The sequence below is a fragment of the Gadus morhua genome, chromosome 1, assembly GCF_902167405.1.
Source record: "Gadus morhua chromosome 1, gadMor3.0, whole genome shotgun sequence".
Classification (NCBI taxonomy): domain Eukaryota; kingdom Metazoa; phylum Chordata; class Actinopteri; order Gadiformes; family Gadidae; genus Gadus; species Gadus morhua.
Genome location: NC_044048.1, coordinates 6,206,051 through 6,228,754, shown reverse-complemented (window position 1 = coordinate 6,228,754; position 22,704 = coordinate 6,206,051). Strand labels below are relative to the sequence as shown.

General features: G+C 44.4%; 2 protein-coding genes across 6 annotated transcripts in view; one reads left to right on the top strand and one right to left on the bottom strand.

Annotated features, from left to right (window-relative positions):
* atp2b3b (ATPase plasma membrane Ca2+ transporting 3b) overlaps positions 1 to 10,695 on the top strand; it is a gene marked incomplete at its 5' end in the record, with an annotated part of 19,940 nt that extends 9,245 nt beyond the window's left edge. The window contains 2 exons of the mRNA XM_030363981.1: positions 5,618 to 6,479; positions 10,688 to 10,695. Coding sequence (XP_030219841.1) covers positions 5,618 to 6,479; positions 10,688 to 10,695 — 870 coding nt within the window. The remainder of the gene's footprint in view (positions 1 to 5,617; positions 6,480 to 10,687) is intronic.
* Positions 10,696 to 19,592: 8,897 nt separating this feature from the next.
* On the bottom strand, positions 19,593 to 22,248 carry crebzf (CREB/ATF bZIP transcription factor). Of its 5 annotated transcripts, XM_030363333.1 has the most exons (5): positions 22,046 to 22,248; positions 20,915 to 21,476; positions 20,654 to 20,776; positions 20,387 to 20,462; positions 19,593 to 19,957 (listed from the first exon to the last, which is right to left on the bottom strand). In XM_030363333.1, exons 2-4 carry the CDS (start codon positions 21,415 to 21,417, stop codon positions 20,441 to 20,443), a joined length of 648 nt encoding a protein of 215 aa, XP_030219193.1. In that variant the 5' UTR covers positions 21,418 to 21,476; positions 22,046 to 22,248; the 3' UTR covers positions 19,593 to 19,957; positions 20,387 to 20,440. The 5 variants fall into 5 exon arrangements, 4 of the variants coding, with proteins under 4 accessions (XP_030219193.1, XP_030219177.1, XP_030219200.1 ...); XR_003977618.1 differs by lacking the exon at positions 22,046 to 22,248 and having other exon boundaries at positions 20,654 to 20,814; positions 20,915 to 21,345; XM_030363317.1 differs by having other exon boundaries at positions 20,654 to 21,476.
* Between the last annotated feature and the right edge of the window lie 456 nt (positions 22,249 to 22,704).

The following is a 22,704-nucleotide window of genomic DNA, read 5'->3' as shown; positions in this document are numbered from 1 at the left end:
CTCTATTTATTTCCTAATTTTCCATGTTGATTTCCTTTTAATTTTCCTCCATTCGTTAGTAGGGTAGCATCAATCCATCCCTCCTTCTCCTCCTCCCTTGGATGTCAGTTTGGCGCGTGTCTGTGCTTGTGTGTGTGTATGTGTGTGTTTGTGTGTGTGTGTGTGTGTGTGTGTGTGTGTGTGTGTGTGTGTGTGTGTGTGTGTGTGTGTGTGTGTGTGTGTGTGTGTGTGTAGCCGTGTATGTGTGTATGTGTGTGTGGACCTGCTAACATATGTGGTGAGGACCGCAGATCAGTTTCTGCACGTTCAATGTTTTTGTGTTTAACTGTGTGAGTGTTTTTGTGTGTTTATATATCTGTGTATGTGTACATTCTAAGTTTATGTGTACATGCCTGCATGTGCAGCTTTGTATGTAAGCAAGTGGGTAAGCGCAAATTGGATAATATGTGGGTGTGTGAGGGACTGGCGTGGGTGTGCATGTGTGTTTGAATGTGTGTGTGTATGCGTGTGTAAATGTCTGTTTGCGTGTGTGTGTGTGTGTGTGTGTGTGGTGTGTGGTGTTGTGTGTGTGTGGTGTGTGTGTTGTGGGTGTGTGTGTGTGTGTGCGAGTGTGCGGGTGTGTGTGTGTGTGTGTGTGTGTGTGTGTGTGTGTGTGGTGAGTGTGTGTTTTGTCGCTGTGTGCGCATGCAGGAGTGACTCGCTGCCGTCTCCCATTGCTCGACTCATCGGCCTCCCCTCGTCTCATCGGCCCCCCCCCCCCCCTCGGCTTCCTCTCAGTTGCTCCTCCTAAATCATCTCCCTCCCCCCCGCCCCCGCTCCTCCACCTGCTCCATCGGCCACCAGGTGTAGTCAGAGGAATCAGAGGGCACTGAACCCGTACTGCTGCTAGGGGACTTATGGCTCCTTCTGATCTCTGTGTACAAGAGCGGGGGGGAGACAGGTGAATATATTGTAGAGGGGGAGACAGGTGAATATATTGTAGAGGGGGAGACAGGTGAATATATTGTAGAGGGGGTACAGGTGAATATATTGTAGAGGGGGTACAGGTGAATATATTGTAGAGGGGGTACAGGTGAATATATTGTAGAGGGGGTACAGGGGAATATATTGTAGAGGGGGGAGAGGTGAATATATTGTAGAGGGGGATACAGGTGAATATATGAGGGGGTACAGGTGAATATATTGTAGAGGGATACAGGTGAATATATTGTGAATATATATTGAAATTGATCTTAATACCTAATTAAACAAATGAGGAAAAATTCAACCTTTTAGGCCACCAATTTTTCTTTGTGAATGAATAATGTATCGTAAATAAATAAATGTTCTTCATTAAAATACAGGGGGCATAAGTATAGGAACCCCTATGGAAATTTCCCATAGAGGCAGGCTTTTTTTTTTAAGGCCATTTATTTCATGGATCCATTTTTATTCCAAAGGCCTAGGTGACTTTATCAGGATGCATAGTATCCTGGATCCATGAAATAAATGGCCTTAAAAATTAAAATCTGCTTGCCTCTAGGGGAATTTAACATAGGGGTGTCTATACTTATGCACCATGTATTTTAATGAAGAACATTTATTTATTTACGATACATTATTCATTCACAAAGAAAATTGGTGGGCTTAAAGGTTGGATTTTCCTTGTTTGTTTAATTACGGCATTAATATCGATTTCCAAAAGATGTTTTTTTATTCCTCTTTTTAAGCAAGTATAGCATGGGTGCATAATTTGATTCTTACTACTGTATTGTAGAGGGTGGGATACAGGTGAATATATTGTAGAGGGGGATACAGGTGAATATATTGTAGAGTGGATACAGGTGAATATATTGTAGAGGGTGAGATACAGGTGAATATATTGTAGAGGGGAGACAGGTGAATATATTGTAGAGGGGGTACAGGTGAATATATTGTAGAGGGGATACAGGTGAATATATTGTAGAGGGGGTACAGGTGAATATATTGTAGAGGGGGAGACAGGTGAATATATTGTAGAGGGGGGGATACTAACAGCTCAGCGCCTTAGGTTTTGAAAAGATGTGCTGCATTTGTAATTGATACTTTTATGATCTAATGCAATTAAGGCGTTGGTAAAGTTAAGGTAAGGTTTAGTTAAGGTAAGGTAAATGCAGAGCTTCCAAAACCGCTGAAGACGAGGATGTAGCTGTTGTAGTCTGTTTGTTTCCTTGTCTGTACATTAATAAATAAATAAGATAATAACAATAGATGATCCAAGTTCAAAGAATCTGAAAACAACGCATCACAATTATTAGGAAATACAGTTTGAGCCTCACAATAATAAGTTCATCAATGTATACACCAACAGTATCCATAGGGCAACAAAGCATTAACCGAATGCTTTGGGTAAGGAAGGAGCACACATAGATGTATCCAGAAGGAGGCAATGTTTGTCCAGTATTGATTTGAGTGGTGTATTGATGAAGAGGCAGCCCTCTGCTTCCTCCAGCTCTGAGGTCCCACTGGCTCCACATCAAACCGCCTCCTTTCACCTCTGTTCGTTAAGGAGGGAGACACTCCTAGTGTTTGTTTCACAGAGAAGGGCCCATCAGCCTTTCAGAGGTCTGAGTAAAGACTGTTGTTGGCACCTTCGGGGCTGGTGCGGCGGAGGCTGGTAGAGGAGGTTCTGCCGAGGTGTGATGGTGGGGTTACTCATCCTACCTCACTGGTCCTGCACACCGTTCTGTTTTATTTTTATCCGTCTTTGATTTGCACACAGCTTCATCTACCATTAGGTGCCTTTTACAACACCCCCAACCTAAGCTTTACTCTAACTCCGCCCCTCCTAAAACACCCTAAGACCAACTCTAACTCCACCCCTCCTAAAAAAACCACCCTAACTACAACTCTAAGGCCCCGTCCACACGGAAACTATTTTTTGTGAAAACGCATACGTCTTGTGCGTTTGGGCCGACCGTCCAGACGAAGCTGGCGTTTTCGGTGGCCGAAAACACACTTTTTTGAACCCAGGTCCCAGGGTGAATAAAAACTGCCCTTTGCATTTTCGTGTTCGTATTCGTGCGGACGCCAAATACAGAAACGATGACATCATCGCCTCCCCCCTCATCCAGGAGGGAAACTTAGAGTTCTGTTGAATTAGTTTTGTTTGATTTGATTTTTATTATTTTTGTAGCTTTAAATACAGCCCCTTGGGCATTTTAATTGCTAACTGTACATTAAAAAGCATTTTCTGCTCAATTGAAGAAAGTTTCAAAACTGCTTTCCTTCGCTGTCTTCTTCTTTTTTTGGTGGAGAACCAGGGCCAGAGTGGCCTTGAACATGTACCACGGCGTTTCTACAGCATTATCTGCTCCGCAATGACTCCGTCTTTACGGAGATATTCCTGAAACGCATCAAAGGCGAACAGAGGGGAAAAGATCGTTCTCGCCCGTGTGGACGGGGCCTAACTCCACCCCTCCTAAAACAGACCCCCCCTCCTAAAACACCCCCCACTCCTCCTAAACCCCCCATCCGAAAACAACCTCCAACTCCTCCTAAAACACCCCTGCCACCTCCCCACCCTCCTTAACACCCGAATGATCCATCAAGTCTTTCCATTTAGCACTGCTGCTGAAGAGAGCCAGCAAGGAGGGAGAGAGAGAGAGAGAGAGAGAGAGAGAGAGAGAGAGAGAGAGAGAGAGAGAGAGAGAGAGAGAGAGAGAGAGAGAGAGAGAGAGAGAGAGAGAGAGAGAGAGAGAGAGAGAGAGAGAGAAACTCAGCAGTGCCCGGCCTCGCGATGGGCACTCTATACTCGAAAGTTTACTTCTTTCACGGAAGAAAAACAAAATGACAATGACAGTTTAAGTGAGCAGGTTTTGAAACCTTCTCAGTCCCTGCTCCACATGTTTTTCTACCGTCCGATACGCTCTTTGGAAAAACAGATAAGCACTGAACCTACTGCTTGACCGTTGTCTGTCTGTTTGTCTGTCTGTCCCTCTGCAAGTCTGTCCGTCCCGTCTGTCTGTCTGTCTGTCTGTCTGTCTGTCTGTCTGTCTGTCTGTGTCTGTCATTACCCAGAGTCATATATAAAGACAGCACTCTCGTTTGGCCAACAACAGCAGCGACCTCCCTTTCTGCTGCTGTATCATAACATTTCTCCATTCATGACCACAGTTGGGAATGTCAGTCGCTGCCGTTCAAAACTGTCTCTATGTAGGGCTCTGTGTGTGTGTGGTCTTCTCAGAGTGTCCGTCGTTTGCATTTGGATTCCCATTTTTCTTTGAATTCCTTTTTCTAATCATGGGCTCATGCTGTTTCTCTTCCTCTGTTGGGCTTGGGAGGACGGGGTGCATGGACCGACCACCGGAGGAATGACTGTACACACTGAACACTGCATCATATGCCTGGGAATCACCCCATAACCCTGGGACCACTGCTGGGTGTGAGAGTGAGTGAGAGTGAGTGAGTGAGTGAGTGAGTGAGTGAGTGAGTGAGTGAGTGAGTGAGAGAGAGAGAGAGAGAGAGAGAGAGAGAGAGAGAGAGAGAGAGAGAGAGAGAGAGAGAGAGAGAGAGAGAGAGAGAGAGAGAGAGACAGGACCGAGAGAGCCCTGAGTGTAACAAGGGCTGAACATGAACCCTCTGCCTCCCGGTCCCCACAGATCACCACAGAACAGCCAGAATAGCCCCACGCTCCTCCCCAATGGTCCCATGATCCAGCGTTCCCTTTACGTTTGACGTCATTCTCTCATGCTGTAGCAGCTGCTCTTGTTTCCTTCATCCTCAAGCCCCCCCTCCCAACCGCTGCATGTTGGTGTGCGTGTGCATGCCAGCAGGACCACCCACTCACTGCTGGCCTTTGGGTTTTGTGTGTTAATTTGTGTGTTTGTGTGCGTGTGTGGTTCTTTCTTCTGTTCTAATTGGGTTTGGGCCATAATGAGCACAGCCCCGCCCACCGCCCACGGTCTTCATCCATGTGTGAGCGCGTGTACGCATGCTTACCATCGTCCATATGCCTAAAGTCAACTTTTCACACTCATCTGCCTCCTCCTCTTCAGAGCACACACACACACACACACACACAGTAATGTTGTGGATGATGGCTTCAGTGGTTCTTGTGTTGAATGGCTCCTGAATGCACTTGTCTTGTCTCGTCTGATTGGCTGTGTGGGAACTGACAAAAGAGTCATAAGCCAACTCATTTTTATATTTTATTTTCAGAATTATTTTAAGAGCCACACAGGATCAGGTTGTTGACCTCACGTTGGACACGTTGACACAGAAGGGCTCTGCAGCCTTTCTGTTACCGTCTCATTCTGGCTCACCTTATCAGAAAACCAGGTGTTTCTAGAGTGAGGACCAGCTGGTCAGACCCTCTGTCCACGCTGTCATCAACCTGGTCCTGGTCTGGTCTGAGCTGAATGGTTTGCCTGTCTGGAGGATGCTTCTGTCTTCGGCCCCCCCAACATAGCCTCGTCCTTTCTCTGTTTTCACTTTCTGTTTTCTCTGCTGAACCCCGACCCCCCCCCCCCTCTCTCTCTCTCTCTCTCTCTCTCTCTCTCTCTCCTCTCTCCCTCCCTCTCTCTGTCTGTCTCTCTCTCTCTGTCTCTCTCTCTCTCTCTCTCTCTCTCTCTCTCTCTCTCTTCTTCCTCCCTGGTAGATGCGGGTGGTGAAGGCATTCCGTAGTAACCTGTACGAGGGCCGGGAGAAGCCTGAATCCCGGAACTCCATCCACAACTTCATGGCCCACCCGGAGTTCCTGATCAACGACCTCATCCACAACATCCCTCTGATCGACGACACCGACGTGGACGACGAGTCCGAGCTCAGCCGCTACCAGCACCTGCACCCAGCCCTCCGCAAGCCGCCTCCCCCTCCCGCCCAAGCCCCGCCTCCGGTCCGCACCCGCCCCACCCGCCCCTACCGGCAGTACAGCCTCCCGGTCACCCCGTGCAACAGGAACAACAATAACAACCAGAGCAGCATCCTCCGGGCCAATGTGGGCAGCAGCATAGACACAACAGTAACCCATGGCAACCTGAGAGCCTATCCCGGCAACTACCCTGCCCATCAAGGCAACTACCCCGCCCATCAAGGCAACTACCCCGCCCATCAAGGCAACTACCCCGCCCATCACAGCAACTACCCCGGCCATCAAGGCAACTACCCCGGCCATCACAGCAACTACCCCGCCCATCACAGCAACTACCCCGCCCATCACAGCAACTACCCGCCCATCAGGGCAGAGACAGGCCGGGCAAGCCCCTCTGCTCCTTCCCCCCTCCTCACCCGCTCTACTGCGTGGAAACCTCCTTGTAGCTGGAGGTGGGCGGTGAGGCGGGGGTCAGGTAGAGTGGGCGGGGCGGGGCGGGGCGGGGCGGGGCGGGGGGGGCTGTCCCCTCAGGTCCCCAGGGATGGCGGGAGGGAGTGGACGGTTGTTTTTGAAGACTTCTTCTCGCTGCTCCTGGAGAGCATTGTGACTTTTCCCTCCTTCCCTCTACCCCCCCCCCCCCCCCCCCCCCCCCCCCCCCCCACCACACACACACACACACAAACACACTACACACACAACCAGAGATACACACACACACACACACACACTCACACACACACACACACACCCACACAAACACACACAACACACACACCCACACAAACCACACACACACACACACACACACACACACACACACACACACACAGACACACAAACCCACCCCCACTCACGGTGGCGCGGGGGCTGACTCTCTCTTCATAAGGTGGTGGTCACTTTTATCAACAGTGGCGCCATCTCCATCCTCGGCTCACCTCTACTCTGAGACCACTCAACGCCCTGCGACTGGAGGGGCGCCACATTCAGGCTAACCTTTATGTTCTAGAGCTTTAACAAGAGATAATCGTATTTATTACCTGATCTATTTATTTTATTGGTGCTCATTCACTTGCTTCTTTTACGGTGTGTGTCATTTATTTGTTGTTTAATTCTGATTCTGCCCATACGCAGAATTTGTATTAGTCTCTTTTTTATTTTCTATATTTTCCTCCTTGTTCTAGTTTTGTGTGTGTCTGTGGCTGTGTATTGTCATGTCCCTTCTGAAAACAAAAACTGTCAAGTATATGAAATGCCGAGAAATAATATTCCTTTCAACCTCATGGTAAACAAGTGATAAATAGATATATAAAATTAAAAACGTCAACAAAATAGGGAGGAAAAAAATAATGACCCTGTGGGTAACAGAAGCTGACTCCAGCTTCTGCAGTCAGCTTCTCTCCCCCATCGGCCCCTCAACACCTGCGCTGGGGGCCTTTGAACCTGCCATTAGATGTTCTTCCCTGCCTCCCTGTGTCTCTCTGGCTGTCCACCGGGCCCGGGCCTTTTCTGTTTCTGTCCTCGGCTCTCAGTGTCTTTCAGTCCCCCCTCAGTGGGTATATCTGTGTTGCTTTGGTTTGCTTTAGGCCTTTGGGTTTTAAAGATGGCTGCTTGTGGAGCACTGACCCTTTAAGTATCATGATCACACAACGCACAGGGCCCTTTAAGACAACACAGATCACTTTAATGTTTGCACCTTGCTCTCGCACGCCTGCTCTGGGTTAGTGTCTATGGTCTAACATGGTGTCCTTTACCCATGTGAAAAGTATTGTGGATGAATGACATCATACGTCATGTTTGATATGGGTGTCATTCTGATTCCCAAATGACCAGTGTAAATGTTTGAATGATGACTGACTTAAAGCCTTGAAAAAGCAAGTCCCCAAGCAGGACCTCTGTCTGGTTCTGTATGGTCACTGTCTGACTGTTTCAACCATTTTCTATGGCCAATTGGCTCCATTCTTCACATTCAAAGCCCCCTGAAGGTCCCATGCCATAGAACTGTCAGCCTTCTCCAGCTAAATACTGTGCATGCTGTGCTGTCACAATGATGTCATAATGCTTTATCAAACGAACAGCATAAATAAAATACCATATAAATGTCCATGACACGTGGGGAGCCAAGCACACGACCACACTTAACGCAGAAGACCTCCATCAGAGCATACCATCAACACCAGTGATGAGAACATTCATTAAGCTTCACCTTCAGAGAGCTCCATCCAACAGTCCAGACAACCTCATCACACCTAGTGTGAGGGTGTATCCCTCCTCCAGTGTCCCATGATGCACTAGGTGTGGTTTAGGCTTCATGTTGCCTCGATGTGTGACTGCAAAGCAATGCAACCCTCTTGAGCCTTGCAGCATCTCCTCAGCCCCCCACCTCCCCCCTGGAATCTGTGAGGGGGCATGGCCCCCACAGGAGAAAGGGTGTTAGTCTGTGTGTGTGTTTGTGTTTGTGCGTGTGTATGTGTGTGTGTGTGTGCGTGTGTGGTTGGGGGGGCTAGGCAATATGCAACAGACTGCCCGTCCAGCAGGTATACCCCAGGAGTTAGATACCATTGTGACCACAAAGACTCTTGTACCACACGGCCACACAACACGTTGCTGTCCGCTTGTTGCATTGTTCTGGATGCATGCAGGCTCTCTGGCCCGCCCTGTATAGAACTCTGTCTCTAGAAGCTCACCATCACCGCCCTGCTGGACAAGCAGGGACATTGTATTGGTCTGTCTGTTTTGAAGCATGCATTTGGTATCATAAATGTCACTCTTTATGTGTTGGTAAATCATTTAGGCTATTGTTACTACTGTGTGCTACAATCCCATCATATATGCTTTTCCCTAATAAAAACACACACACACACACACCACACACACACACACACACACACACACACACACACACACACACACACACACACACACCACACACAACACACCAACACCGACACACACACAAAATCACAAACACAAAGATAAACTGCAATGGTGTAAATTCAGCTGTCATGTTCCAGTCATCTCTGTCTATTCGTCCAGCCACAAAATATAAATTCTAAGACATTTTCACAGGAGGAAAGATTATGTGAAAAAGAATATATTATATTTACTATTAAAGTTATAAATTATTGTACAACTGCACCGCTACTGTACAGATTGCCCAGATGTGCATCTTTGAGTTACAGGTTATTAGTTCCTGTTCTTTTTTTTTTTCCATTCTATAAATCCTATTGCTTTTGTACAGAGAGGGATGACTAAGGGGAATCGCTTGTATATTATTATTGAAATCCTCCAGCGGTACTCCGGTGGAACGAGGGACGGATGCACATTCTCCCAGGCCTACTCTCCAGGGCTGCGTTTTCTGTCCACCAAACAGCCCCTGAGGTATGCAGAGGTGTGCATATAGCCTCTTTAAGAACACCGACACCACCCTGTAAATAGAGACCAGAGATACAGACGTACCTCCTGTGTGATCTACCGGAGCAGGCCACGCTGGACCTGGGGAGGGGGGGGGGGGGGGGGGGGGGAGACGGCTACAGACACAGAACTAGAGTCTGCAGAAGTGCAATGCATCATCCAGACATGCATTGTTTAGCCTGTGCTCTTAGATCTGCTCTCAGTAGATACTGCCATTGGACGGTTCTTGAGGATGTCACTCTTTGAGGGGTTCCTGATACATTCTGTTGTAAATACTGTGTGGGACGGCCCCTGGCCTCTGGTACCTTGCTGCCCTGTCCCCAGACAGAAAATGCAGCCTTAACTGTGCTGAAATGAAAAAGACAAAAAAAAGGAATGAACAAAAAATGAAATTAATATAAAGACTGAATATATTAAAGAGTAACCTGCCTGTTATTTAAGCGAATAAATATCTATATATGAGAAAGAACACACCTGTATACTGTAGACTAAAACTGTATGGAAATCAAAGAGAATTTAATGGGAATAAGTCCAAACACCTTTTGTCTGTATGAAAGAAAAAAATACATCAAAGTATTCTACAATAATAACTTTGACAACGTCTCTGTGACTCTGTGTTGTTTGTTGTTATTGCTGCATGGCTACACTTACATTTCCTTTAATGCCTGTACTTTTCTTTCACTGTTGGGTGGAAGCCCTGTCTCTCATGAAACTAAAACAGAGACGCTGTCATGTCCACAGCCCTCTGACCCCCAACCCTCTGACCTCTAACCCCCAACCCTCTTACCTCTGACCCCAGCCCACTGACCTCTGACCCCCAACCCTCTAACCCCCAGCCCTCTGACCTCTAATCCCAACCCTCTGACCCCCAGCCCACTGACCTCTGACCCCCAGCCCTCTGACCTCTAACCCCAACCCTCTTACCTCTGACCCCAGCCCACTGACCTCTGACCCCAGCCCTCTAACCCCAACCCTCTGACCCCCAGCCCTCTTACCTCTGACCCCCAGCCCACTGACCTCTGACCCCCAGCCCTCTAACCCCCAACCCTCTGACCCCCAGCCCTCTGACCTCTAACCCCCAACCCTCTGACCCCCAGCCCACTGACCTCTGACCCCCAGCCCTCTGACCTCTAACCCCCATCCCTCTGACCCCAACCCTCTTACCTCTGACCCCAGCCCACTGACCTCTGACCCCCAGCCCTCTAACCCCAGCCCTCTGACCCCCAGCCCTCTGACCTCTAATCCCCAACCCTCTGACCCAGCCCACTGACCCCCAGCCCTCTGACCTCTAACCCCCAGCCCTCTGACCTCTAACCCCCATCCCTCTGACCCCCAACCCTCTTATCTCTGACACCCAGCCCACTGACCTCTGACCCCCAGCCCTCTGACCTCTAACGCCCATCCCTCTGACCTCTGACCCCCAACCCTCTTACCTCTGACCCCCAGCCTTCTGACCTCTAACCCCCAGCCCTCTGAACTCTGACCCCCAGGCCTCTGCCCAGGGTTTTAATCTCAAGCCAGGACTCGTTCACGTATGAAAATGTCAACACATCAGTGGAAACTTTGTTTTAAATAATCAGGCTGAAACTATAGCCACTTTTGTGATGGTTTATGGTTGTTTGTATGATACTTTTGTGTACCACAAGCCATAAATATTTTATAATTGTGTCACGTGAACTGAACGCTATCTTTTAGACCATCATAATCACATGAATTAATACACATTTTTGTATCAGTTAATTCGATTTTTGTCCACAGAAAATCTCTATAATATGGGGTTTTTACTTGCGCACATAAGGCAATTCACAATGTGTGTAACAGTATCAAAAGCCTACTTTTGCACTTTTGCTTTATTAAATGATATCCTGAATATATATATACATATTTTACAATCCACAAATATACAATTTGTGCTACTTTTACGTGTGAACTAATCTATAAGCATTCCTGGCTCCCGTTGGTTAGGGAGACCCTCATTGTTTATCAGTTTTAAACAATAAGCCGTTTCAGCGCTAGAATCATAAAACGAGTAAACAATATATGGGGTACTAATATATATATCAGGGTACTAAAGTATAATCTGTTTCACCGTTAGAACCCTGAAATATATGAAGGAGGAAACTTTCAAAAAATATTAGATCAAGCAGAACAAAAGTGAAAAAACAGATCATTTTGTGGTTTGTTTAATTTCCAGTTATTTTATTTTCCCTTGCGAATTGAAGACCACAGCCGGCTCACATCAATGTAGAGGGTGAACCGAGGCTGCATTAAAGCTTCAAAGGGTTCAAAAGGTAACGACAGTGTGCAGTGATCATTTCTGTTGTTGAGTAGAATGATCATAACCGTACTACTGAGTGTGTGAATAGCCTGAAGAGTCTAGTATGCTCTTCAATAAGCTTATATTAGGGCTCTATTAACACTTTTCGATGGACAATTTGTTAGCGTGTAAGTGTAAGTGTTTAATTAGCATGAGGTAGAAACTAGGCATCAAAAAACAAAAGGGAAAGATTTTCACAGAGAGGTCCGCAGCTTCCTTTATATCATAACTATCTCTCCTTCTCTGGGTGTGTGTGTGTGTGTGTGTGTGTATGTTCCCTAGTGTGTGTGTGTTCCCCTAGTGTGTGTGTGGCTATGTGTGTGCATGTATGTTCTTCGAGTGTGTGTGTAAGTTCCCCTAGTGTGTGTGTGTGTGTGTCTAAGTTTGTCTAGTGTGTGAGTGCGTGTGCATGTTCCCTAGTGTGTGTTTGTGTGTGAATGTTCCCCTAGTGTGTGTGTGTGTGTATGTTCCCCCTTGTGTGTGTGTGTTCCCCTAGTGTGTGTGTGTGTGTGCGTATGGTCCCTAGTGTGTGTGTGTGTGTATGGTCCCCTAGTGTGTGTGTGTGCGTATGGTTCCCTAGTGTGTGTGTGTGTTCCCTTAGTGTGTGTGTGTATGGTCCCCTAGTGTGTATGTGTGTGTGTATGTTCCCTAGTGTGTGTGTTTGTGTATGTTCCCCGAGTGTGTGTGCGTGTATGTTCCCCCTTGTGTGTGTGTGTGTGTGTGCATGTGTGTGTATGGTCCCCTAGTGTGTGTGTGTGTGTGTGTGTGTATGTGTTCCCCTAGTGTGTTTGTGTGTGTGTATGGACCCCTAGTATGTGTGTGTGTCTATGTTCCCTAGTGTGTGTGTGTGTATGTTCCCTAGTGTCTGTGTGTGTGTATGTTCCCCTAGGGTGTGTGTGTGTGTGTTCCCCTAGTGTGTGTGTGTGTGTGTGTAAGTTCCCCTAGTGTATGTGTTTGTGTATGTTCCCTAGTGTGTGTGTGTTTGTGTATGTTCCCCTAGTGTGTGTGTTTGTGTATGTTCCCCTAGTGTGTGTGTTTGTGTATGTTCCCCTAGTGTGTGTGTGTTTGTGTATGTTCCCCTAGGGTGTGTGTGTGTGGTCCCCTTTAGTAGGGGACTACAGGGACTATAGTCAAGTAGTTATTCTAGTAGTAATTATATATTTATTACATGGTTTAACCATTACGATTTTACCATCAACTGATCATGTGTGTTGTTGGCGTGAGAATAGTTGGGCAGTGTGAGAGCGTCAGGCTGAAGCATGACCAGATGCCAGACTACTCTCAGGTAATTGACCATGCCCTAGTTGCTCGGCCCGGTTTCAAGAAGCTGGATTCCCAGGTTACCTTATGTTATATCAGAAATTATGGAAAGACGCCATACCAAGATTGGACTTCTCTCAGTTCCGTTACCATGGCGACTCATGCTGTGAACCTGGGGCCAAACTGGTATATGGCAGGTTAGGTTAGCTCCCATATCGCTGTGATGAGTCTCTCTGGTGACACTTTGGTTCCACAAGAGAACAGAAATCATGGCTGATTTACATTCCAACATATGGCGTGTTCCGACTCTTCCTCTACTTTATTTTTTTCTCGACTTTTCCCTCTAGTGAGCCGCTATGGGGGTGGCTTGGGAGAAAGGATCTGCCCAACTTCTCTGTTCAGCGGCCCAGATAGTTGCCCAGGTAGTACCTGCCTCGGGGAAGGAGCTTTCTGAGCCGCCCCTAACTAGTCGATGCTGATTGGATCAGCGTCGACTAGTCGGTCGAGGCGGGTCATCGACATGAGATATAACATTGAGTAGAAATTGTGGTGAAATATGTCAAACGAAAGCTCACTTTAACATTGCAGAAAAACAGGCTTAACATTTGCTCTCGTCTAAGACGTTGCATTGCATTTCGCTAATGTGAATTCCTTAACACAGCGACGCTTTCTCTGTTACCGCGTAGGTCTGTTTTGAGCGTTGGGTAGCCGCTACAAAGGTTCCTGTATGGAACGGACGCCGAAGGGACCTCAGTGATTGGGCGTAGGCATAACACTGAGACGCTTTCCAAGAAGTCCCTCAGTCGGAACGCGACATTAGACAATGAACCTGGACTTTTAACAAACCGGAAAAAGTCTTCTATACTGTCTATAAACTATTTCTATACCGACACACTTTGTAAATGTGTTCAACCATGCCCATAGTAGGCTGTTCAAGCAGTGATTTATGTGACACTTCTGAACCATGGCAGTAGCTGCAGCTTTCTTTCTTTTTTACCTTGGGATCTCTTTTTGACTCAATCAGTAAACACCTCTCCTAGACTTACCCTGGCAACTTTAAAATATTGTTCTGCACTCTGAATTATCACACTGCCTGAAGGCAGTGGCTATCTTCAAACAGTGATAACATAGTACTCTTACTACACATTGACATAGAACTGCCTGAAGGCCTATATTCACATAGGAATCTAACTGCCACCTCAGCCGTGGAGTATGTGAGAATGTGCAGTGGAATGTAAACACAGAATTAAACGTTTGGGATTTGTCCATTTGTGGGCACTTTTGGGGAAAGCCGTCTAGCCAGGAAAGTTTGCACACACATAGACGTACTTTGTTTTTGTATTGGTTTCTAATATAATGGATGTCAATGGAACCAGTCAACACGGCGGGAGGAGGTGAGTTGGACTTAAGATCATAGCTGTTTTACATCTGGACATAAACAATATCAACAGTTAACCTAAACAAACTGGTAAAAAGATGAATGAACTGTTAAGTAAACTAGAGCTCCACCTTTCTTCAAAAATAGATTAATTTGGTACTTTTATAATACACTAGTCTGCTTATAAGTCTGTTCTGTTTCATCTCAGTGAACCGATCACCATTCTTGGTCTTCAGGTTAGGAGAATAGCAAATTATTCAGGGCAGGTGTAACGTCACTGGCATATAGATGCTGTATACCGACACTCACCTATTTTTATTTGTGTGTGTAATGATACTTGATATGTTATGTACCTTATGGCTGTATAATCATGTAAGAACTAGCCATTTACCTGCGAGTTGTGCAAGACTTAAGTTGTTGGCTAATGAGGTTCCCTGTTGGTACAGCACAGCGGACTGCCTTATGGTGTTTGTTTTTAACCATTGGGTGGTAGGTTAGTACATTTCCCTCAGCTCTTGGATCAACAGTAGGGGATTGCGGCTGGAGGAATACTTCCATCAACATGGGATGGGCGGCCTGCCTCTTCCTTCAATGTTGTTAATTCTAAGATGATAGGTTAATAAAAGATCAAGAAGATGTGTTAGTAAGTATTTATAAATATACATTTTTTATTTTACTTATAATATTATAATAATAATTACAGCATAATTATGTTGAAATCTTTGCTGAATACATTTTAATCTGGTTCTTGCATATCCATCATTGCCATTAATGTCTGCTCATGAGATGAGGGGCGTTCTGCTGATGTCTTCAGATCAGGCTCTACGTCCTGCGGGAAAAGATCCCATCCTGGATCAACAAGACTTCAAAGCCAAGATGGGCTGAACCAAACCAAGTTTATGATTTCGCATTGACGTAATGCAACATCAAACAGAACTGACGTGCCTTGGAGGCCCCACGATTGACCAAAGGCAGCTTGTTGCTTTGGTAGATGGCGCACAGGCCTAGGGTTCATGCCGCCCTCAAAGAAGCTTGGAGGTTTGGAAGCTGGCTCAACACTTTGAGTGTTCAGGAAACGCCTCTCAGAAGTTCGTGGGCTATAACATAAAACCGGAAAAACTGATCGTTTGTGAGACTAGACTTCATAACAACAAGCATGGATTACCGCAGGGACCTCTATGCTGAATCAGTTATTAGAATTACTTGTGAAGTTTGCGCTATTTTATGTCGTGGACTCAAATAATATTTCTTACGACAAACACTACGGAAAAGGATTGGGCCACGCATATGAAAAAACATTTAGTTCTGACTTTACTCGCAGAATTCCATCTTTCCGACTTTAATCTCAGAACTCCCGATTTCTCCTATTTGTGGCCCTAATCCTCTTCCGTAGCATTGGCAGCTTGTCTGAGAAGCTGTCTTCTGTCATCTTCACAAATCCAAGGGGCGTTATCAGCCAGAGCAGGAGATACAAACCAATTAGAGCCAAGGAACGGTGACACATGTGGCAGACATCTTTGAAGCTAATGAAACTGCTCTGTAGTCATCGTATTAAGCCCGACCATTAGATAACCAGGTTCGGGCCATTCAACGGTCATCTAATATGGGTTACTTTGGAAGTTTGAACCATAGGGACCTATTAAAGAAGGTTTGAACTAGAGGGGTGAGCAGCAGAAGGAACGAACTATCAAGCTCGACTCGTTTACCATCGATAATAGACTTCATGTGTTAAATATACTTTATCCCTTTAACAACTACACACAATTTAGTCAAAAATACCATGGAAGATGTTCCCAAAAATACTAAAACGGATCCGTCTTAAATTGGAAAGGGTAATTTGTTTTCAGGAACAATATGCCACATTGACTTTAAATTTAGTACTGCAGTTCAAATACACCACATTAGAGGTCACTGCTCCACACTGAACATCATGTGTTGAGGGCATTTATTCAAACTAAACGACTTCAGGTTGGTCCGCTATGTACCTACAACTTCGTATAAACCAACACCAGCGCATGGCCATCCGTGCTGAAATGGTTCTGGGCTCTCGGTTAAGTGCTCAACCGTTATAGCCCAGCTCTGAGAATCAGGCAGGATGTAGGTCGATCTCAGGTGAGCCCGGGTCGGCTGCAGCAACACGCGGGTATTCATGTATGAGAGGTGGTAGGCTACTAATCATCACACACCGACACCGGCAATACAGAAACTAATGTCCTGACCCTGTCACACATTTAAAATGAGTATTTTCGACCATCACATTCACACTCTGATTATGTATCATGGCTGTTTTAAGATTTATTATGGAGAAACGTTATTTCGGACCTTTATGTAACTTATTCAATTCACTTTGACTTTAACTATAGCTCTTAGATAATTTTTAATAAAGTAATTGTGGCATACTGCACAGCAATAAAGCTGCCATGTGATGTGATCGCTGAACAATGACCCAAAACTATTTATAGTTTATAAAACACAATAGTATGCAAATGTTTCCAAAATGGAGGTAATCATTGCGATGTGCAAGCCCTGTATACTACAAATGTGTACATTAATACATCTCGCATGTGTAAAACATTTACAAAAGTAAAGCCTTGCCCTGTAGCTTCCCATTCACGTACCATGCCAGAATTGGCCCCTTCTGGCGTCCAGGCCTGAAAACCGGCCTACTGCCAGCTTGTGTTCATTTGCTCTGGCATATGATATGCACTAAATACAAATTGGCTATTTGGTGTAAAGCAAGTCTCTTTTGAGACTATGGCATACATTTTAAACGATTTAGGAGAATATTAACATAAAATCAAACTGCCCGCACAATAACTTCCCTTACTTTACTTTGTCTACCTACTTTGTGCAGTGAGATATGCCTTGTCTCACCACTTTTTTATCCTATCGTAAAATCAAGTCCAATCCCCATTCATATAAACGTGAGGGGAACGTATTTGTGTGGTGTACGATGCACAAATCACAAAATTTTGGAGTTCTAAACGTATTGAGTAGATTTGAGGAATTTGGTATATTTAATAGTTTTTAAAAAAACTACTTTTACTTCAGTAAGTTTTGGTTGAAGTATTGTACTTAGAAACATTAAACCACACAAGATACGGAGTAAGAAATTGCAGGCAAGTATGTCAAGAACGACAAGATGCATGCTGCATTAGCCTGAGAATTTGAGTTCACTTAGCAACAAGTCTAGCTTTCAGCCGTTAGTGCGGTCAGACTAAGGTGTAGCTGGTAGGCTGAATGATTAATGGCTGTCTGTCCTATTATGTCAAGCTCAAACTTAAACTTCAGTTATGGACTTGAAATAGTTTGTCGTTTTGTTTAGGCTATTGAACAAATGATTCAGAGATAAGAGTCTTAATATCACAGATGTCTAGCATATAGTGTGATGACACTACTTGAAGTCGAAGTAGGCTATAGACTAAAATAGAAGGCCCTAATGTATGTTTTGTTGGGTTTGAAAAAAAGCAAATCCGGTCACGACAACCAATATATTCAAGATAAGTTTAAGTCCTTATGACAGGCTGTAAAATTCCTCAAAAAGTTAACCCTGATTAGATTTTGGATCCCCCCCTTTATGAAAACTTATGATTGGTGAGATATTACTTATGACCGGTAAAAAAGTAACTAAAACTGTACTTTTACTTGAGTAGCTTTGTAAACTTTTTCCACCTCTGCCTATGGCATAGTTGAATAGACTTATGCATAAGAATTGTAAGATGAACACAAATAAGGGAGTGCATTATGCTGAACAGCAAGGACCAGAAATGAGTGGCGGTTGCAATGGGAAGAGACTTGTTAACACTAGGGCCCGACCGATATTGATTTTTGAGTGCCGATGCCGATTATTTTCAGAGAAAAATTACGATTACATCGGCCGATTAAAAACAAAACAGAAAAAAGCATATAAAACATAGTTTTTGATACCTTAAATATACTTTAAACACTTTTGACGAATATGTGAATTGAATGCAGAACCTTTGTGTTTTAGAATACATTTACAGTCAAAAATGAGTGTAATGTAAAATAAATAACTAACTCCCAATGTGCTGCGCTCGTGAGCAGTGACTAACACGTGCGTGCTGAGCAGTATGGTCTCACCGTTAGAGTCTACAGTATAACAAATTAACATGGCCTGGGACCTAAAGAAAAACAGGCACAACATGCTCAAACAACGAGTCTTGTGTACATTGGTGAGGTTGTACGGTAAAATTCAATCTCCTCTTTTTTACTCCAGTTAAAGTTGTTAGTTAGCAAGGCAAGTAGGAGCGCAATCTGCAGGATACTAAGCGCAATAACACAAAAAAAAACAAAAAACGGTTGTAATCGGCGTCTTTTTGGCAGATGTTGATTATTTTCAAAAAGGCTATAATCTGCCGATTAAATCGGCAGGCCGATGAATCGGTCGGGCCCTAGTTAACACAACTTGTTAAACCCATTTACAAAATAAATCTTGTCTAGTATAATATACTAGGAAACGTCACTTAACACTTCCACATTCACATTACTCAAATGCTTGATGGGCTTTATGAAAATAGAACAAATCTTTCCCAAAACATAGACTAAACAACGTATATGTGTCTATTGCTGTTCAAGTAATCAAAAATAAACACAAAAAGGCTTTGGGTTTTAATTTAATAAACTATTCAGCTAACTGTCTAAAGCTAATTATTTTGTCAGAAACGGGGATTGTATCCGTAGAAGTTGCATCATTTACTCATAAATGCATCAGTTTTACATTACATGTGCAGAGTTGAAAGGTCCCATGACATGCCACCAGGTGTGGGCTGATTAGCCGTTACAAGCCGTTTTGGAAATCTGTCCCTTGTGACATCACAGGTGGAAGTGTCCACCTAGATGTGTGCTGGATAGATCAGCCTACCCAGTGGACTGAAGCAAACGTTGCTCATCTACCCATCACACATCTATGTGGACACGCCCACCTGTGATGTCACAAGGGACAGATTTCCAAAACTGCTTGTAACGGCTAATCAACACAGTGGCATGTCATGGGACCTTTAAGGGTTCTATACATAGCAAAGATCAACCGCTTGATGCTCTAATGGACTAGTAACAGACAACTTACCATGTCCAGCATGTTTTTGGGAATGAGTTGTAATTTATGTCAATGACATCAAATGAATAATAACTCCAAAAGGACATGGGAATAATGTGAGAATGTGAAAGGTCTGTGATGTTCAGTTGAACTCCCCCAATCTGGACGTTATTAGTGCTCATTTTAGCTTCCACTCAAATCAGGTCTTATTAATTTCTTTAGAAAACCTTTACCAGACTTGACCAAAATGTTCAGTAAGACCTTTAGCTGCAGAGCTTGCTGTTCAGAAAGAGAAAAAGAGAAGCATTAATATCAACAGTACAGAACAAGACAATATACATTTTAAGGTGAAGGTATGATCAAAATAGGATTTATTGAAGAACATTTTCTCAAAACAAACTTATTCAAAATTATATGTACAGTTGGTAAATCTGTTTCACATTACTATACAAAATTTTGGAAAAATCTAAGTTGTTACATTCCAAAATGTCAGTATATACAAAGTAGTGAATGAGGCCTTTAGAGCCTCATCCATTCCTGATTCACCAGGCAGCAGGGGACTGTGTGTGCTGCTACGGATGTGGTGAGTTCTGGTATAATGAAGAGACTTACAACAATCGATACCGATACTACCTTTCAAAAAATAAACCAGGCCACGATGGCAGCAGCTTGTCCCGGCTCTTCAACTTCCAACAGCAGAATCCACTTTAGCATAAAGAAAGATAGGGGGCGCTAAATGAAAGATATTCTTCTGTACAATGGTGCAGCTTCACAAAGAGTTTCACTCCCACTAAATAGGGATAGTTATTGAACTGGATCGCTTAAATCGCAGTTGGAAGCCAATTCAAAGCCAATTTGTTAGCTCTTTGTGAAACTTCACCTCAATCTTAATTATTTTTGCCATACATTTAGGATTCTAATTGTAATTTACACTTCACCGTAACATGAAGAACAATATATTTCCAAAAATTAAAAAAAAAGTACAAAATGTTCTTAAGTAGTTAAATCAAGAGCTCTACTCTGAAAAAGGACCCAATTACAAACAAAATCCAAAAAATGAAATTCTGTTTGCTATAAAACACCTCAGGTCTTCATAACAAGACAAACGGGCTTCTTTTCTTGTCTGATCCTTACCATGGAGTCAAGCAGGCAAAGGTGTTCTCAAAGCCATTCATCCCGCATGGTAGATCAACCATTACCTAGAAGAAAACTGTCAACAAGGTTTAGCAGTAACGTGTGCTTTAGAAAAAATCATTGGCTTCATCACACTGTACACAGACATGCACAGTTATGTCAATATCTAAGCAAACTCAACAGTGTTTGCCAACCCCTTGAAGATCACTACGGGGTTTACGTTTTCCATCTCAAAATCTGAAAACAATGATAAGTACTTGACCCTACATTTTGAGCGTTGCGCTTGCGTTCTCTGCACACTTAGTGCAGAACTCCACTGAGACATGGTTTTTGTCCACGTGGAGACAGATGCCGCCTGATGTTTCTTTCTCCTCCACTTTGATGCGCTTCCTGGGTTGGGCATAGTCGTGGTCATTTAGGTTGGCTGCCTGGAAAAGTGAGGAAGATAATTTCATCCCATTCACACCGCTTAGCCTGGACAAGAGCTGGCCTAACATGCTCTCGTTGGCCAACACGGCACGCAGGTACCTGGTCTCATCTTCCAACTCCTCCACCCGCTTGTTGAGCCCACAATTATCCTGCTCCAGTTTGTGGTTCTTGGTCGAAAGCAATCCAACTTTCTTCTCCAAATCGTTGACGTATTCCTTCTTCTTGAGTCGATTCATTCTGGCGGCAATGGCGTTTTTGTTAACCATGGAGCCAGCCCGGTTCTCGCTTTTCTTAGACCTTGCTTCGAATGGCGTTCTCTCTGGAGATGGGCTTGTGGATGCTTCGAACATGGAATCGTCATCCTTCATATTGTATACACCCCAGTCGTTCAGCCCCACGTCGAAGAGTGACGAGGTTGTGTCATTATCGCCAGTCCATTTTAAGTCATCAATACCAAACAATTCATCGAGCTCCAATCCCGTGCCGTCATCCTCTTCATGTAGGCAGGGCAGATCATCTACCGTCTCCACAGCATCTGTGACTTCGAATTCAGGGGACTGCACCTCATGTCTCTTGATTGAACCTCTCCTCCTTGTGATCATTGTGGCTTAAGTATGAGATAAGATAACTATCCACCAGGTTGTTTGCAATCCCTCTGAATCTGTTGGAATAAAGAACAGGGAAGAGGTGGTGAATGTGTATTGAATTGCACTGTTTTCTTATATTAAAGTTTTGGTTTCAGGATATGTCTAGTTGATAGGACATTTGATAACTTAGAAACATGCTTAGAACTGCATTGCATTGTGGGGCTGAACTAGAAAAGGATCTCTGCTAACTGACCTGCAGAAGAGGATCTCCACTAACTGACCTGTAGAAGAGGATCGCCACTAACTGAATTAGAAGAGGATTTTTTCCCTCCAACTGAACTATAGAAGAGAATCTCTACCAGATGGTAAAATGGCGCCTTAATTTGCCACCAACGTCAGTGCGACGCAGGTTAACAAGGCCATGACATAAAACCGGATAACCACGAATAACGTGGGCCCCTTACGAGACATTACTACTTGCATAATTCGATCAAAGACTATTGAGAGTAGCAGTCAGTGCACATCGAGAAAGTTTAACAATGTACGCCAGCATGTTTCATAACCGAGGAGGCTAACATAAGCTAACTAGCCCCAAAGTGACGCAGCGTTTCATGAACAGCTCGGTTCTTCTGTTTATACATACCTTCACCGCGCTGGATCAAAGCCCGATATGCTGGATGTTTTTAAGATTGCTAGCTTAGACTTCTATGGTGAAAAACAACCACCTTCTCAGTGAAAGTCAAGGAAATATTAAAAAGGTGAAAGTGGAGAACAATGGCACTTCAAGGGTTTCCGCGTTGGCAGCGTTCTTCTTCTTCGGATTCTTGCTGCTGTGCTTCTTTCACCGTGGTCTTCCGCCCCTACTGGACACTTGGTGATACTGTACAATCTTCTTTCAATTAAGCCATGTTATGGATTTACACTACCAATAAGCTAACATAAAATCCAAGTCTACACTTCAAATTAAAAAAGCATAGCATAATTTTTGTTAAACTTGTAATGTTTAACCAAACATTGATATGATTGCTTTCAATATACCAATGTGCTAGTCCCAAGAAAGCATACAGTTCACCTAAAACAAACTACTCATATTCAAGCATTTTATTTATATCTTTATCTATCTGTAGATATATCTATATATCTCTATCTATATATAGGGGAGAGTGGGGTAAGATGAGCCAGAGGATAAGTTGACCCACCCCCTGTATATAGGCAACTGTGCACATTTGATATAATTTGACCATCAATTCAAGAAGTGTAGCACCCATAATTACTATCTGGCTGTGATGGAGGGAAGCACAA

Coding starts and splice junctions, on each gene's coding strand:
- crebzf (XM_030363317.1), bottom strand. CDS start 21,417: ATGATCACAAGGAGGAGAGGTTCAATCAAGAGACATGAGGTGCAGTCC. Junction 20,463..20,653: donor GCAAGCGCAACGCTCAAAAT/GTAGGGTCAAGT, acceptor CCTTGTTGACAG/TTTTCTTCTAGGTAATGGTT.